Source organism: Chanodichthys erythropterus, chromosome 13, assembly GCF_024489055.1.
Source record: "Chanodichthys erythropterus isolate Z2021 chromosome 13, ASM2448905v1, whole genome shotgun sequence".
NCBI classification, from domain to species: domain Eukaryota; kingdom Metazoa; phylum Chordata; class Actinopteri; order Cypriniformes; family Xenocyprididae; genus Chanodichthys; species Chanodichthys erythropterus.
In genome coordinates, this window is record NC_090233.1 from 31,947,496 (window position 1) to 31,966,117 (window position 18,622).

At 38.5% G+C, this 18,622-nt stretch overlaps 1 protein-coding gene across 2 annotated transcripts in view; it reads right to left on the minus strand.

The window, feature by feature from the left end:
- The window catches only part of zmat4a (zinc finger, matrin-type 4a), a 114,386-nt gene that overhangs the window by 4,248 nt on the left and 91,516 nt on the right, over window positions 1-18,622 (minus strand). Inside the window, exons 6-7 of one of the 2 annotated variants that reach the window (XM_067407319.1) lie at window positions 15,014-15,110; window positions 13,516-13,744 (exon numbers count right to left, since the gene is read on the minus strand). In XM_067407319.1, coding sequence (XP_067263420.1) covers window positions 13,654-13,744; window positions 15,014-15,110 — 188 coding nt within the window. In that variant the 3' untranslated portion in view covers window positions 13,516-13,653. Of the gene's footprint in view, window positions 1-13,515; window positions 13,745-15,013; window positions 15,111-18,622 lie in introns of those variants that run through there. The other variant, XM_067407321.1, reaches the window with a different exon arrangement.

Sequence of the window (18,622 nt, forward strand, 5' to 3'; positions counted from 1 at the left end):
ATCTGCCCACTATAGTGATACTGTAGAATTTTACAGTCATTTACTGTACGTTTCAGTGGTTACCAGGACAAAATCAGAAATGCTATCGAAAAAAAAAAAAAAAAATTGTTCCCCAAAAGAATCGTTCAGTGAAAAAAGCATGAAAAAAAACATTTGAAAATACCTTTTTGAAAACTTTTGTGCAATCCTTCCATTGGCGTTATGTTCCCATTCAGTCAGTCACGTTCGACGTTACGTCGATACTGACGTAATCCGGTCAGCTCTGTGCTTTCCTTCCTTCAAGATGGCTTGGAGTGGAGGCTGTCCCCCTCCACCTTAAAGGTCTATGTGGCCACCATCGCAGCACATCATGATGTGGTCGGTGGCAGGTCACTAGGAAAGAACGACCTGATCATCAGGTTCCTCAGAGGTGCCAGGAGGTTAACCCTTCTATGACTCGCCTCTTTCCTTCTCGGGACCTCTCTGTCGCTCTGGCGGGTCAACAGAGAGCTCCCTTCGAGCCCCTTGAGTCAGTCGAGCTGAAACACCTGTTGTTAAGACAGTGCTCCTGACTGTGCTCGCTCCCTTAAGAGGGTTGGGGACCTGCAATCATTTTCGGTCAGCGAATCGTGCCTAGAATTTGGGCCGGCTTCCTCTCACGTTATCTTGAGACCCCGGTTTGGATATGTGCCCAAAGTTCCCACCACTCCCTTCCGGGACCAGGTGGTGAACTTGCAAGCGCTGCCCCTGGAGGAGGAAGACCCAGCCCTAGCGTTGCTGTGTCATATTTGCGCCGGTGAGTTTATGTGGACTGCATGCAGAGCTTCAGAAGCTCTGAGCAGCTTTGGAGGTCAGCGGAAGGGAAAGGCTGTCTCCAAACAGGAGGTTGGCCCACTGGATAGTGGATGTCATCATCTTGGCGTACCAGTCTCAAGGCGAGCCATGCCCCCTCGGGTCCCTGGGCGGCTCTGCTCTTTCCTGTCTCTGAGTGCTAGAGTTCCTAGAGGATTTACTTGAAAAAAGTTTGGAAACAATTTTCACTCAGAAAAGGCTAGTAAATTTACAAAAAATTGTCAAGTAAAAGCCTAAACATAATTATAAGTAGCTTTAATTAGTAATGTTTACGTTTGTATTAGTTACGTTTACTTGGGAATTCCCAGTAAATTTTATTGACTCTTTGGCCCTATCTTGCACCCAGCGCAATTGACTTTGTACACCGACGCATGTGTCATTCCTATTTTGCACCCGTGCAAAGCGCGCTTTTCCCTCCACAGAAGCACGTCGCTAAACTAGTGAATGAACTTGCGCTCCCTGGGCGGTTCAGCGCAAAAAAGGAGGCGTGTTCCGGCGCAAACAATCCCTGGTGCTATTTTACTGTTCCATTAAACAATTGCGCCACTGACCAGAAAAAACCTAGTCTAAAGTCAGTGGCGTGTTGCGCGTTGCTCATTATGCTATTTTAAGGGCGCATGCTTGACCATAATGTATAGCGTGCACAACGCGCATACACTTTGCTCATGTAATCTACACAGATGCAACAGTTATTTTTGCAAATCATAAATTGTTACACTAAAAAAATATTAACACATGAGATGACGGAAATCATTGTGGTGTGCCACGAAGATGTGAAAAAACCTGTTTAACCAACGCTATTTTGGGTGGGTTTCTCCCATCCCCATACAACACAACTTCTCTGTCTTTCACTGCTCTTACAAGAACATCAGTCTCCTCGGCTGTGAACCGCTCCTGGCGTGCGCCTGGTAAATACTCCATAATAATAGCAATCCATAATGGAACTTGCGCACCTGCTTTTAAAGGGAATGTTGGATGACGCTCTGATTGGTTTATTTCACGTTACGCCCAAACCACACCTATGAATAATGAAGCTACTTCAGACCAACCCATTTTAGATTTGCGCCGGGCGCAAGAGCCATTTATCCCGCCGGGAAAAGAGCAACAGCGCCGAGACCCGCCCACAATTTATTGCATTTTTTTACATAAGAGTCCATCACTGAAAAAAAAAATATGTAAAATTTACTTTTGCAAGTTTTTGCACACATATTTAAGTCAATTTACATATGGAAGTAAACTCTACTTAACTAAGTTAAGTAAAATTATTAAAGAAAGTAAGTAATTTTAACATGGCCAATAGGCTAAAAGGTTGAGCAATTTCTACTTAGTTGAAGATTCTTTTGCAATACATTTTACTCAAACAATACACTTTTAAAGATTATGCTTCATTTAGAAACATCTAAGTAAATAATACAATAGATATTGTGTAGACACCATATCTTCATATTAGAAGTTACACAGCACCTGAACACAGAGACCTACTTGGTACACAATACACAATGATGGTAGCATTCGATGGATTGTTTTTTTTAGTGTGAATGTGCCATTTTGAGTAAAAAATTAACTCCAAATATCACAAATTGGCAAGTTACTAAACATAACCACAAAAGCAATGATAAAACAGTTTAAATACAGCTGGAAAACAGCGGAAATTGAATTAATTAATTATTCAAGGCCCAGTGCATGATGGGAACACCAGTATCAGAAAAGTTGAGTAGTTTTACTTAATTTTATAATGTTGATATTTACGCTTTAATTTCTACAAGCTTAAATTGAGCACTAATATAGAATCAACTTAGTTTTTTAAATTCTTGCCTGAACTAACTTTTTCATGTAAAAATTACATTTGTTTTTTCTGTAATATTTACTTCACCATAAAATCTTTTTTTTACAGTGAACCCCATAAAAAAGAAGCCAAGTTATTCTGGTCAAGGTCAAGTTTTCATCTGACATTCCTCAAGACAACTAACTGTATAGAAAAGGAAAGAAAATGAAAAGCAACAAGATAATTAAAAAAAGGAGAGCAAACCCACAGATCAATAACATGATAATGGAAAACACTTTCACTCTTCAAAGTAATAATGGAATGGATGAGTCAGATGTGTCTGTATAAAACGAATAAGTCTTTACAAATAAAATGCAATTAATGCCCAAGTCATCCAGCAGTTCTTTCAATCTAAAGTCATGTTCCTGTAGATCAACCGGTAGATAATGACATGATCAACACAAAGGTCATGGACTTGATTCCCATGTAACAGATAAACTGTATACCTATAGATACTGTGAGTTGCTATGAATAACAGTTCTGTTAAATCAATACATTTTAAAGGGGGTGAGTTCAATAGGCTCCAGTATCCTCATGATCTTACATAGGACAAGCGGTTTGGATAATGAATGTATGGGATGAGAACACAAATGGAAATTCTGTAATTATTTACTCACTGTCATGTTGTTCTAACCTGTATAAATTGCTTACTTAAAGACATTGTTTTGATTTTGATTATTATTATTTTTGTTGCTCCACACAATGAAAGTCAATGAGGTCTAAAGATGTTTTGGACTCCGCTGACTTTCCTTTTATTTCTTCAAAATACCATCTTTTGTGTTCCACATAAGTTATAAATAACATGAGGGTGATTATCCCAGGAGCACTGAACATAGTCACGATTAAACATTTGTCTTCTCCACATTGTAATTTGTCAAGACGAGAAGCGTATCCTAGTTACGTGGAGAAGAGTATTATTTTCAAATGTATCAAATTAATCTCAATCTCTCAAAAGACGATACTCATTTGACATGATATAAGTCGTGTCAGTGCAACTGGGATACAAACTTACGTTAATTTAAGCACAAATCACTTTACTGTGAGATGATATTGGGATTAATGGGACCTAAGCACTGTGTGGAACTGAAACAAAAAACAAAAACACACTGCTGTCTGTCTGTTTTTATTCTCTGTCACACATAATAAGTCCTCATCTCGTCTCATCACAATATGAAGCCAAAAGCAAACAATTTTGTTTGAAGACTGTCTTAGGCTATTTGTTCAGACTGTAACAAAATCAATACTTCATGTTTTATCGCTGCTTGGAGTGTAGACATGTTTATTTTACACGAAAAAAAATCAAGATTACCCTAGGGAGCTTACTTCTTGTGTGAGACAAACAAATCAGCCGAGATGGTGTTTGGAAAATGGGGCAAGCAAGATTGAAGGCAAATAGCTTGTTGCAGACAGGATGGGACTGGAATCAAAGAGCTGTCAGGTGGCTGAGCGGAGACATATCTTCCTGGCTGTAAGGTTGCTGAGCAGGAGAATTGTAAGGGGAATGAGATGACGGACAGAAGAGGGACCAGGATGAAAGGATTTCATTAACCAGCAGGGTTAAAAGCAATGGTTGGGGTAGAGGAGGGAAGGGGACCTTGATGAGTTCATAAGGAAGGCATTTTATTGTGTGCTGTTAAGTTTAATGTACTGAACATCATCTTTTATCACTTCAGCTGAAAAACAATGGGGAGACAGACGAGATTCCGAATGCATTTTATGGGTCCTTTCCTAACCTTTAAGTTGTCGTTGGCGACAGCTAGTAAATTGAGATTTGTAGTCACCATGTATGGGTCTTTTTATTTAAAGGCAGGGTAGGCAAGTTTGGAGAGGCTAGCAAAAGCAAGCTAGCTTTGGCCCTTTAGAGCGCTCTCCAAAGCCACACCTCCTTCAAAACACATAAACATGCAATTACACATTTTTTGCTCACATCTGACACAGATTGGAATTAGTTGCACACGTGTAAACACAAAAATCAGATTTTTTCGCATCCCATCTGAGCCACTTCCAAATGTGGTTTTAAATCAGATACACATCCGATCTCTGGACATGTGACCTACGTCTAAACACGCATATGCGATTCCCATTGGAATTCCAAGCCACCACAAGGCGAGGGCGACACGTTTGCTTAATAAAAAGGTAGCTTTAATGTTGTATTATGAAGCAGACGTTTCTGTATGCACACACACTAAAAATTTGCAGCTTTATTATTGAGGTAGAAACTTTATATGTCTATTTTTTCCTTGAAAGAAATTGCGCGTACACACACACATTCAGCAGCTGAATTTCAACCTCTGCCCGGTTAATTTAAAAGAGACCACTGTGTGTTTTTATTTTTTATTTTTATTTTAATAAACCAAAAGCTTCACTGGGTAGGCTACTCTCTCGTGTGCGCCCTCCTCTTTCACTCATCATCATTCATTCAAATAAATGTAATCTTACCTGCTACTTTATTTCCCTTCAGAATTCTAGATTTAATGACTGTAGATAAAATAACAAATGCAAATTACCTTTATTTTCCAGTCTATATTCGTTCAGTCAGAATTCATGCTGCAAAACATCCATGACACTGACAGCTGTTAACTTATCCATTCTAACAGGTAATCGTGACCAATGTTCCCTCTAATTTTTTTTCTCACTGAGCAAAACTTTTCTCTGTTGAGCGCACATTTTGGCCACCTGAGCAAAAACATTTACTTTATATCAGACCTGTACAATGAACGTAAACACACACACACAAAAAAATGGTTTTATCATGCAACTAACATTTAACTTCAATGTACCGTTTCTATTTTATTTGACCCTTGATGTAACTTAGTGATTTATTAAATAATATGTTTGAAAACAAGCAGTTCAGTCACTAAATTAAGTAAATTTTAGGTTACTTGAGATGTTTTCACATTGCTGTATTAACTGTACCAGTCTTTACCAAGAAATTCTATTAAAAAAATATTTCTGTCCTGCAGGACAGTTCAATTCTTTATAATAATATAATATAAGCAGTTACAGTGATGGTTTGGAACAACCATAATGTGTTTTGTACAGTCAATTATTAACAACAAACAGTATTAAACCATCAAAATTACATGTTTACTGCTTAAGAATTTCCCAGATTTTATATACCAGGAGGTTTCAAGATTTTTTGTGGCAAGGAGCCGTAAACAATCCCCTTGTGAGATCAATTTTTTATTAGGCTTACATTATAATATAATATAATATTTAAGTATTTAAACTGATATACAGTATTATATCAGTTTAAATGCTTCCATTTGTTTTAATATTTTATAAAGTGAAAACAAACTGAAGCATTTAAACTGATAGCTAAATATTTTTATGAAAAGTGAACGTTAACTTGTTTATAGTTATCTAAACATCCCTGAAACCCACACCCACACCACCACTACCACACACAAACATCTATTTAAACTGAGGTATATCACTGATGAGTTTTTAAGCTACACCTGTGGTGGGTGTGTAATTGTAAATGTCTCAGAGTTTTGATAGCATTCTGTGCCATTTCTTTTCGTTTCGCGTTGCCTCTCGTATGGAGGTATTTAGTCCACAGACCACAAACATTACAGTATTCTTCTTACCGCAACTGATTTGGCTCAGGACCAACCAGCTCACACGCGTTCAATCAATCGTTCTCTTTCTATCAAACCTGTAAACCGCATTCATGTTTCGCGTGTAAAAAAAAACACAGTATTTTTCACATAATTTACTTATCTGTATACCGCTGTTTCCACTGTCATAAAAACGGGCTGATGACTTCCTTGTTCTATGAAGTCCCTCCTTCAGAAACACGTAACGAGTCCAGCGGTTCCTGTGTTGTGATTCGACAGCAGCTTAGCGCTCCTTGCCCGGAAAGGTCACGCCTCTTACCATAACGTGTGCTGCACATAGTTTTACATGTAGATTATTGTGGTGTTGTGCCGAATGAATACAAAAGACAATAATTTCGAGAGACTGAACTCTTTAATCTCCACAAGCAGCGACAGAAAATGTACAACGTTAGCACTCAATCAGAAGAGTACCTCATACGGAAAACAGCCATATACATAAACATAGTCCCCTCTTGTGGCCATTATGTGCACTGCAGTCCAACATTAACTATTGCAGTAAGGATACCACAATTATAATTTTCGGGAACCGAGTTAAACATAAATTGTAACCATTGATCTCTACGTACAGCGTCCCTGGGAAGGCCAAACAAAGGTGATTGGACTGCAGGATGAAAATAACACCGTTTCGACGACATGGCGACAAACACACTCTACAAACGCAACTCTTACTCTTCTCCGTGGGAGCGCAACAAGACCACACCCCTTTTTTGTGTATTCCTGTGGGTGGAGGTTAGTCAAAAAACTGTTTTAGTGACATCATTAAAGAAGGAAGTAGAGGGATGTAGTCCAAACTGGCCGTTCGATGTAGGCAACTTCTGTTAAATAAAATATCTCACTTGGCATTGAACTTTGAGCTTTAAAATTTACAGATTTTATTTATACTCTAACAACAACATTACACACTAATTAAAGTTTGAAACATGGGATCACGAAGAATGGGACCTTTAAACTACTACAATCAAATGGATTTCCCCACACATGATCTTCAGGTCTGTTCTCTGCGCGGCAATTATTTTTTCTGCGCGGCCGCGGCTTCAGAAGTCACGCGCGCGCAGCTTAGAAGGAACACTGATCGTGACCACCCGACGTGAAATATATAAATAATTTTAATAGCACGGCCATTCAAAACCTGAGGGTCTATCATGTGCATGCAGAACTATCAATGACAATCATTTTGGGTGGGAATTAATGTAAAAATAGATATTGGATACTAGTCGTGTCTAAAGTGAATGTAAACAGACTGGCCAAAAAAAACTGATATGGTCAAAAGATGGGACATGAGCATTAAGAGTTGTGTAAATGCAGCCAAAGTGTCACCGGAGATATAAGTTGATTATATGTGCTTTGAGACATGAGGTAATGAAAGTAAACCACTTACATAGCTCTGACTTGTAACACCTGACTGCTGCAGAATCATTTTGCAATTGATAGCAATGCCACAGAAATGCATAATTCTGAGTCTGATAACAGCTCCGAGTAGAGTGTCACAGGTTGTCATCTCTTAATTATGGTAATTACAACATGGCATGAAAGCAGCATAAGCTCGTTGTTTTGGTTCAGGAGGAACTGTAAAATGGGGCTGCTGTTTGTGTGTCCACAACTCTGCACAGCCTCATGGAGTGCGCTGATGATGTGTGATGTCTGTGCGAGCAGGTGCATAGAGGTATGCAAATACATATGTTGACAGGTTGGACATCCTATCATTGCATTCGGACCAAGTACTTCCACAAAAGATATACTGTATGTAATTTTTTTTTAATATTAAGACCAATTCTATTGATTGCTATCAGGATGTGAAGAGAGTTTCAACCATTTTAACAAGAAGGGTTTATGAAAAACATTGCATATACCATACCTTTAACCTAGATTATGTATTGAGGAAAACATTTACAATTAAAAAAAAAATAAAAAATGACAGAGTTTGAATAAAAGAGTCGCTGTGTTTATTTTAAGGAGGTATGGTATAGCTGTGGTATAGAATCGATAATTTTGAACAAGTGAAGTTCTGGTGTGTCCCATTGGGTAATCAAAAGTTCTACACACACCTAGGCTGCGTTCCAGTTTGGTTTTAGACACACACTCGCAAACTTCCCTAAACACTTCCCCTCGGGGGAATCCCTGCCGCCATTTTGAAGTGCGTTCCACTTCGTGAAGTGGACGAGGGAAGTTTATATGGACAGACTCTCGCTCCCTCGATTTTGACAGAGGGAGCGAGTCTACTTCATATGTACACTTCAGGCAGCTCCATAAACCACAATGCAACACGATTGTGACGTCACCGCATATCGCGTTTAATTTACCCCACCACACACAACTCTATGATATATTAATTATTTTTTAAACATTTAAAACACAAATATATACATATAGAATGCTGTATTAAACAATTTTGTAAGGGGAAAAAATAAATAATAAATCAGCTCCATTGCGGATTCCAAGTGATCAAGGGCTTCCAGTTCAGCCCATACAAAAGGTTCCACCAGAAGTGGGCACTCGTGCAACGTAGGCAATGACGTACATCCGAGTCAAGGAGACCGAGTGAAGTTAGCGAGGGAAGGGCATTTAAAAACCGAACTGGAACGCAGCCCTGCAGTCTTCACGCCCACTTGAACACTTGAGCCAAATACAGGAAATACATCATATAAGTAGATCTTGTAAGTGGTCAAATGCAAATACTGCAAAAGTTTAAACACCAATCAGAAAGGCTGCACACTACATACGAGAGTGTTTGTTGATGAGGGGAATGGAGGAAGCAAGGTGTGATTTTGTATGTAGGAAGCATGCTGTTCCTGTGTGCATGCTTTGATGGTGGGACACTGATGGATGGTGCACCAGGAGTGTAGTGATGTCATGGTAATGAGCCTGTCGGCCGGGCTTGACCTATTGATACTGGAGTAGAGGAGGAATGAGTCTTTTTCCTCTTACTTATTCTGTCTATATCCTACAGTCTCTATGTCCTTTCTTTATCATCTGTCGTCTGTGTTAATCAGAAAATCACATAGAACCCTGTTGTCATTGGCCACTTGCTTATGTGTGTGTAACCAGCACTAAAATGTTTGTATCTTACAGAAACTCATGAGAATGGAGGAGACCTGTATCTGAAACAATAATTAGTGTACTCTGAACCTTTTGTGGAGTTCATTAGCCTTTAGATCAAATGCTATGAAAAATCCATTTTTATGGGGATGCCCTGCTGAATAAAGCCGTTTTAAACCAACTCATGCTTTATATTTGCTTTAATGAGACTATAATATGCTTCAAAATTACCTTTTAATCAGTTTCTTAATTCTGGATTTATCCTTTTAGATGAATGTCAGTTGTGACAAAAAAAAAAAAACAAGTACACAATCACCGGCAACTTCATTAGGTACACCTGTTCAACTGCTTGGTAACGCAGATATCTAATCAGCCAATCACATGGCAGCAACTCAATGCATTTAGGCATGTAGACATGGTCAAGATGATCTGCTGAAGTTCAAACTGAGCATCAGAATGGGGAATAAAGTTAATTTAAGTGACTTTGAATGTGGCATGGTTGTTGGTGCCAGATGGGCTTGTCTGAGTATTTCAGAAAGCGCTGATCTACTGGGATTTTCACTAGGGATGCACCGATACCACTTTTTGCAGAACTAGTGCTCAATCCACTTTGCGTTTCGCTTATTAGCTTGCACATAGCAGCTTTATAGGCGTAAATATTTAATCGTTTTTTGCTGCAACATTCAGATGTTAGGGTCAGAATTTGGTGTAAACAACATGAAAGCATGAGTTCACCCTGCTTTGTATCAACAGTTCAGGCTGCTACTGGTGATGTAATGGTGTAATAGGTATTTTCTTGGTAATCTGTGGACCCCTTAGTACCAATTGAGCATTTTTTTTAAACACCACCAGCTATCTTGTTGCTGACCATGTCCATCCCTTTATGACCACAGTGCACCCATCTTCTGATGGCAATGTCACTGTAGTGAAGCGAGCGCCACTTCTCGCTTTGGGGAGGGAAAAAGTAAGGGGAGAAAAGGAAAAAAAAACAAAAAACGATGGCTTACTCACACAGCACTTCCATGCAGGGTGTACTTTATTTACAGTGCCAGTAAACAAGGCAGTCCACAGTGAAGTATATATACAGGTGCATACAAAACCCCAAAAGTATCAAAACAATAAAACAAGAAAATAAAGACAAAAAAAAAAAAAAATACTGTATCCACAAAATACACCGGTTTTGTGGTTTTGCTCGAGGTTCCACAATAACACTCTTGCCGACTTGGTTAAAAAGCAATGAATGTGAGTCTAGCCTCTCTTTTTATATGCCAGACTCCACCCGTTTTGGCATAATTCATTAAGAGGTAAGTATTATACATTGGACATTTTAAATCCTTCACAACACTCATTAAATCAACCTTAAACAATAATTCTCACAGGTAATTCAAATAAATATATTAATCATCCTCAATAACACAGAAACACGTAAACTTTCAACACATATTTTACACATAATCTCCCCCCACCACACACAAGACAATGGTTTAGCCGGCTTCCAGTTAAGAAAAAAAATCATCTTAAACTGGATTCTTGAACATGGCAATGGGTGCTTCTCAATATCCTTCCTTGTTTCCTAGCTCCTCCTCCTCCATCCTATAACCCGGAAACCGATCGAGCTCAGCCATCTTTAAGGACATGTCAGTTCTCTAACTGTGTGTGTGTGTGTGAGTGTGTGTGTGCGTGTGTGTGTGTTCATATATCACACACTGCTAGACGGAGATATTACATTCTTCAGCAATGCCATGCCCTCGAATAAACCTGAGAAATGTGTTCCTCTAAATTAAAATACTCTAATGGAAAGTGGATAATACACAGCTGAACTGAATTACTCAAAAACATATTTGTTGGCTAGGAGTGTATTTGATTCATTTAGTCTGCTGGAGGACATGAGGAGTGTGTTACAAAGTACAGTATCATTTGGAATTATTTATTTTCCTTAGGAAGAAAAATGTACTACTTTCAATATACTACTCATATATTCTACAAATTTTTGATTCAGAGTTAAAATTCTACAAGCAAATAAATTGTTAGAGCCCCCTTTTTTCAGCTTAGAGGCTTATGGTTTATGTTTTGATGACCTAGAGGCAGTCATTCATGCATTCATTTCAACGAAGTTTGATTAATGCCTGTCAACCAGTTTTTTCCTTTACTGTTCAACTAGTACAAAACGCTGCAGCTTGTTTCTTGATGGGGAAAAAAAGAGGGAGCATATCACTCCTATCTTAGCACATTTACACTGCTACCGGTAAAAATCAGAATTGATTAAAGGTTTTGCCAAGCCTTGCATGACCTGGTTCCAGCTTGCATTACAAATCTTATTTGTCCCTACTCACCCGAGAGCTCTTAGATCTTCTTCTGTTAAGTTATTAACTTTTCAGTTGTCTCGCTTAAAATCCAAAGGTGACAGAGCCTTTTCTGTATTACCCCAAAGCTGTGGAACTCAATACCTCAGTCTGTTAGATTGTCTGTTTCACTACCTGCATTCAAATCGTCCTTGAAAACATATCTCTTTTCTCAGGACTATTCATAACTCAGCTATGTCAGCTTTTTTCTGGTCTTGTTTTGTTCATCTGTTTTATGGATTAAGATGTTTAATCTATTTCTTTTTAACTATTGTCGTTATGATTATTTGTTATCTCTTTATTGTGAAGCACCTTGTTCAGCTTTCATGTTATTTTAAGGTGCTAAAAAACAGAGTGCTTGGTATTATGTCATAATCCTTGAAAATAATCTTTTAATTAACTGTATTAAAATTATTGTTATTAGGTTGAGTACATTCTGCACAATATATTTCTGTCATAATTCTTCAAGTTAAACCAAACATTTATTTTGGTGGGTTGTAGTGAAGACCTTTGAGTTTTTGTGTGTATCTGACAATAGTTTTATCAAATGACATGGTGAAATGCTAGAGAAGTGACTCTCAAAGCAGCTCAGGAGATGAAGTTCTTATGGAGTGTCCTCATATAGTGAGATGGCAGATGCTAAAAACACTATAAACGTCACAAGCTTTAATATGTTGTAGATGAAACTGTCGCTCCTTCCCACAGAGACAATCATATTGTGGTTTAATATTCACAGACACTAGTCCATATTGTTTTTAGATTGTGTTATTCATCCAACTTTTGTCAAATGTAACATTCTGTGTTATATAGAGAAATATAATTTTTAGGGCCAGAGCACCAATGGTGTGAGGACCCTATTGTAATTGCTCTGTCAATTCTTCTTCTTCTCCTAAATGAATTGCTTTTTTTAAGGGCCTAAACATGCTCGAAAATTCATGAAACTTTGCACACGCGTCAGAAGTGGTGAACATTTACGTCTGATATGGGTTTTAGAATTAGGTGTGGCAAAATGGCTCAATAGTGCCACCTACAACATTTCAATTAAGCGCCCTTCGTGCTACGTTTCACGTACAGGTTTGAAATTCGGCAGACACATGTAACAGCCCAATACCTACAAAAAAATCTGTGGGAGCAAAAGCTGAAAAACCAACAGGAAGTGATATATTTTGATTTTTTTTCTGCCATTTCCAGACATTGCACTTTAACAAACTCCTCCTAGAGCTTTTATCAGATAAACATCATAATTGGTCAATCTAATCTAAAGGCCTTTTCGACGTTAAATTGCAAAGATCTAGAGTTTTCGCAGAAGGGCGTGTCCGTGGCGGCCTGACAAAGTTCGATGTTTCACCATGAAACAGAAAGTTGTTGTAATTCGGGCATACAATGTCCGATCTGCCCCAAACTTCACATGTTTTATTAGAATCCTTGCCTGAAGACATCTGCATGCAAATATTCAGTTACAGTCATAGTGCCATCTGTGGGCAAGAGGAAATGTCATGATTAACTCCTCATTGAGATTTAACCAGTACAACATCATATTTGGTCAGTCTAATCTTAAGGCCTTAGCAATGATAAATTGCCAAGATCTTGAGTTTTCGTTGAAGGGCGTGTCTGTGGCGATCTGACAAAATCTCATGTTTTGCCATGAATGGGGAAGCTGTTTTAACTCAGGCATACAGTGTCCGATCTACCCCAAACTTCACATGTTTGATAAGAGTCCTGGCCTGGCCTTATAACTGGATTCCGAGATTCCTGCCTCGTTTTCTGCATCACAGGGCTCTATATATGTGCAACATGCCAATGTCCAGCTCTGTGTGTTTGGTTATATATTTTTGTGTGTCAATATGTATTTGTGTGTCAATCCATCAACTCATTGAGGTGGTCCACTTAAAACAAACCACCTGAATAAGGAACAGCAGGCAGAGCACAGAACACCCCCAAAACATATGCTACTGGACCACAGGACAGAGAAGACGTCCAATATGATGGCAGCAGATGATTAAAGGGCTGGACATCTGACAGCTATGTAGATGGAGTCAAACTGCACTTTTTTAAAGGACTCAGAGTTATAAAATAGCTGATTTTGTATACTAAGGAGAAAGGCTGAAAGTCTTTTTTATTTTTTTTATTAGTGATGTGCTGTAGAGCTGACTGATAGTCTTAATGCTCACAAAAATCTAAATTTTGAATGTGCTTTAGTGTTTGCACACCCACATGTGTGTAAACAGAGGAACTGGGGTCAGTAGCAAAATTATGGAGTAATTCATTCAAATATGCTTGGAGCAGTGTGTTGAAAGAAGAGGGAAGCTCCAAACATACAGACTGACTGCCAATTCAGAGGACTGAAAGCACAAGACTCGTTAAAACAAGACTACAGTAGATTTAAAAATAGACCTCATTCACAATGGGAACAAAAACTCCACTTTAGGGATCAATTAAAGAAACCTATTATGCAAAATTCACTTTTACATGGTGTCGGCAGTGTGTGTACACAACCACCCTATAATGGAAATCCACCCACTGCTTTTTTTTTATGTACGGTTTTTACCATGGTTTTAGGGACACAGTTTCGGTATGTGCTATATGTTCAGGGAAAAAAGGACTACTGTCAAATGAAAATAACGAAAATAAGAACAAATAATCAAACTACAAGCAACAGCACAAATAAATACAGTAGAGCAAGGAAGAGCTGTAAAGGTTCCGCCCTCTTCTGGAAAGTGGGGTGGGGAGCAGCAGCTCATTTGCATTTAAAGCCCTGGAACCTATCACCACTTCCAGGAAATCTAGTAAACTATTGAGTTTAGTTGGTAACACTTTATTTCGATAGTCCACCATAGACATTACTCTACTAACTATAAGTAACTTTGAAACTACATGCCAACTACCATTCATTAGAGTATTAGTAGACTGTTTGCTTAATATCTGCAAACACTTTATTTTGATGGTCCCACAATCTACTGACTATAAGTAACATTTCAAGTCAACTTATTCTATCTTAACCCAAACCTAACAATCTACTAATACTCTAAGAGTTATGATCAGTGGCAATGAGACTAACTGTGGAAGCAACTGAGTCTATTACTTTGACAAATTGATGTTTCCTCACTCCTCAGTCCTCCAGCCTGTGACCCAGAAACCGATCAAACATCTTGAAGGACATCTCAATTCTCTAATTGCACCGCAAGGAGGCGAAGAAAGAGGAGTGAGGAAGCTTCCTGGGGAGTCATGAGCGAGGGAACACAGGTGTAACCTTTGCGGATTACTTAACTTTTACAATTTTACACAATTATTTACAATTTGCAATATGCTGAATTTAATAAAACAAATACAAAGAGTACACATATCACATTGGCCCTTACTTGTTTTGGTGCTTGGAGCCCTGCAGGTGTGCATGATACTGTGCCACTGAATTCAGTGTGACACTGCAGACATCACATGTGTAGCAGCGTTTTAGACCTACAGAGAAAAGACACAAACAAGATTGTGTTTTTAGCAAGTACAAGAATTCAAATGCACATAACCTAACATGGCAACCAAGAAGCTGTGAAATCTCATCACGTATGTCTTTCAATGTCATTATCTTTATAACATTTAGAGGACAAAATATACTATATATCATTTTATTATATTTTGTTATATTTGGGTTGTGCCATAAAAAAAAAAAAAAAAAAAAAAAAAAAACATTACAAGCACTCTCCACCATGCTAAGCTGAACGCAGAGCGGTCTATAAACCCTTATCATGCCATTCCCGAGAACAGAAGGACTAACTGGGGAAATGAGATAACGCTGGTCTCTATCTCTCTCAGTCAGCCGAGGCCCACACGGGTCACTGCTCGGCTGTGTTTCACAGTTCTGCCTGATCAACTCTCCTGATTACCGTACCCTGAGGGAATGTGTGTGGAGAGAATCAATTAAAGAGACATAAATATAGAAATGCCAAGCCTTTTTATTTATTTATTTGTGTTTAAGAACATTTATGAAATTACAATGGAAGGTCTCTCCATGAAATGAGATCCATGTCTAGGGAGGGGGGACCTTTGAGGAGAGAGACTCCTGTGTTCTCTTGTGTGTGTGTGTGTGTGTGTGTGTGTCTGTCTGTGTCAAGTGACATTATAAATATTTCAGAATGCCATGTGGCTTGTAATGCAGTTTGGGATACTGATGTTGTCGCACATGTAGGATGAGATAGGGGAAGCCAGGAACCAAGATGCTCTTATGCAGCTATGAAGGAATGTGAGAAGAATGAAACTTAGATTAAATGAAACAACACTTCATATTATTATTCATTGTTGGGGAAGCCACTTTAAAACTTTGAAGCTGCTCATAATTTTATGTAGTTCATAAACTGTCAGATGGCACAATTAGAGCACTTATTGGGTTAAAAACCATCTAAATTAGAATGACAGCATTAAATTGAACTTAACTTTAAGAAACTAATTTTAACAAAAAAAGGTAGTTTAGTAATTCATAAATACTGTATAGTGTCAAATACTCTAACAGCATTACTAAATATTTTGCTTCCAAAAACAAGCCTGAATGTGTGGATGGAAAAATATGTAGATGATAAAATTAATCAGTGATTTTTTTTTTTTTTTTTTTTTTGATTGTGAATCATTTATTCGAAAAAAAAAAAAAATTGTGAAAAGTTATCCACTATATATGACAGAGAACACAGAGCAAGTTTGATTATAGCCTCAGCTCGCTCTGCTATACAATAAAATATGAGAAAAAATTAATTATTATAGATTAATATAGTGTTCAGTCATATCACAGTTCTACTTGTTGGACAAAGTAGTCACACTACTAATAATGTAGTTAAGTTACTAGTTACTCCCCTGCAATCTACCTGTTTTTGTGTTGACTTTGGACAGCAAAAAGCTTGTGACTAATATGAAACAGAAGCACTTTGACTCTCTATCGGTGCTGCTTCCTGCCTGCGCCCCATCCCCCCCCCCCCCCCGTTATGGATTAAGCATCCTGTGTAATTGCTGTCATGTTGCACTAATGATATTGCAGCTGAAAAATGGCCTTTGCAATCTTCTCCACCAAATTGAGTTAAACCCATAAACAACGTGTGGAGGAGAAGGGCATGCGGAAATTAATATCTTACTGTTGATTCATCATCATGCTTAATTTTACCCATTCTCATACATCTAGAGTGTGCTGCCTCTGTTGATATGCACTTGTGCATTACAGCAGGTTGGCCAAAAAACCTGACACTGACAGACCAGGAACAAAGCCTTACTTGTGCCTGTCTCTGTTATACCCAAGAGTCTGATTATTTCTGCCACTGGGCAGCCAGCAGGAGTTTTTAAAAGTTGCTAATCATATCAGCAACAGTGAAACTGAAAAGCACAGCAAAAAAATGTCCTTTCCCTCCACAACTTTTTAATGCACCTAGATACATGGTCATAAACAAAATATTTTTTGACTTCAGCAGTTTAACATTTGTACAATGTGCCTACAGTTGGATGGGCCTCTCAGTCGGATGGCCCATAAAGAATCTGCAGATTTTTTATTGCATTTTCTTAACTTTTTTTCTTTTTTTGGGGGGGTGGGGTTCTGCAGAATTCTGTTTGTAATTCTGATGGCCATATTCACAACTATGTTTACAGTCTGTGTGTATTTTATCCTTATTCTCCACACACACACACACACACACACACACACACACACACACACACACACACACACACACACACACACACACACACACACACACACACACACACACACACACACACACACACACACACACACACACACACACACACACACACACACACACACAGACTCTTGGATACTGACATTGAGAGGATGTGGTGGAACCGTGTAGCTTGTGGTGACTCCCAGCTGGCCTTTTGACAAGCCGCCTCTCAAACGCTTTTTGAAAAGGTGAAATAATGGAGCACCGCTCAGGCATCCATCAATGTTAGCCATCCGTTCCGCAAGTCGCACTGCTCACAGAACATGAGCAATGAAGAGTCAACCAGCACGTAACTCCTATGAAGTCTCTCTCATCTTTGTCGCCCTTGTCTCAGATTTATTACTGTTAGCACAGAACATCTTCTGAATGGGAATAGAAGAACCACAAGTGGAAAAAATTACCTGAGTTTAAATGTTGCTTCTTTGCTTTTCTTGTTTCACAGCTTGTTATATAGACACAATACACCAACTCACTTAAATAGAAATGTAGAAAGAAAAGCATTTTTCTATACATTACATTTTGACCATTTGGCTGATAATATTATTCAGAATAAAAATGTGAAGTAGATCGAATAGAACCAACAGCTTGCAGAATTCCTTGGGCACAATAAAGTTTAATGATGCCTTCAGGGATATTATCACCTCAGGCTTTTCGTCTTGTCAGGGATCATAACACCACTGAATTGAGACATGCCCTGGGACATGCTTACTAAGATCCCCATCTGTCGATCCTATAGTTTATCAAACTTAAACTAGTTGGAATAATAGTTAGACTATTAGTCACTAACCATTACACTCTAAGAGTGTAGCTATACATACATACACACGCACACACACACACACAGGCCCTGTTTCCACCTGGTATTAAGATGCGTTTTGACTAATCGGATCACAAGTAGACAAGGGAGACATTCTGTCCTCATTTCTTCGAGAGGAGGGTCTATGGGTGTGTAAATATATGGGGGTTTTTTTCCAGATATTTTGATCTAATGGACAAAATAAGCTTGCAAAATTACATTTGAAAGCTCCCAGAGATGATGTAATAACATACGGCTTTCGTTTATGCTCTGAAAGCTGCAATACCATGGCGAATGTGGTGAGTGCATGTTAGAAATCAGGAATGGTGAGAGAACATTGGGCTTAGTATGTTTTTTGTCTTCAAACCAAACTTGGGTCTGCAGCCGACAAAATTGAATGGGGACCTATTATGCAAAATTCACTTTTGCATGATGTTTGGACATAAATGTGTGTTGGCAGTGTG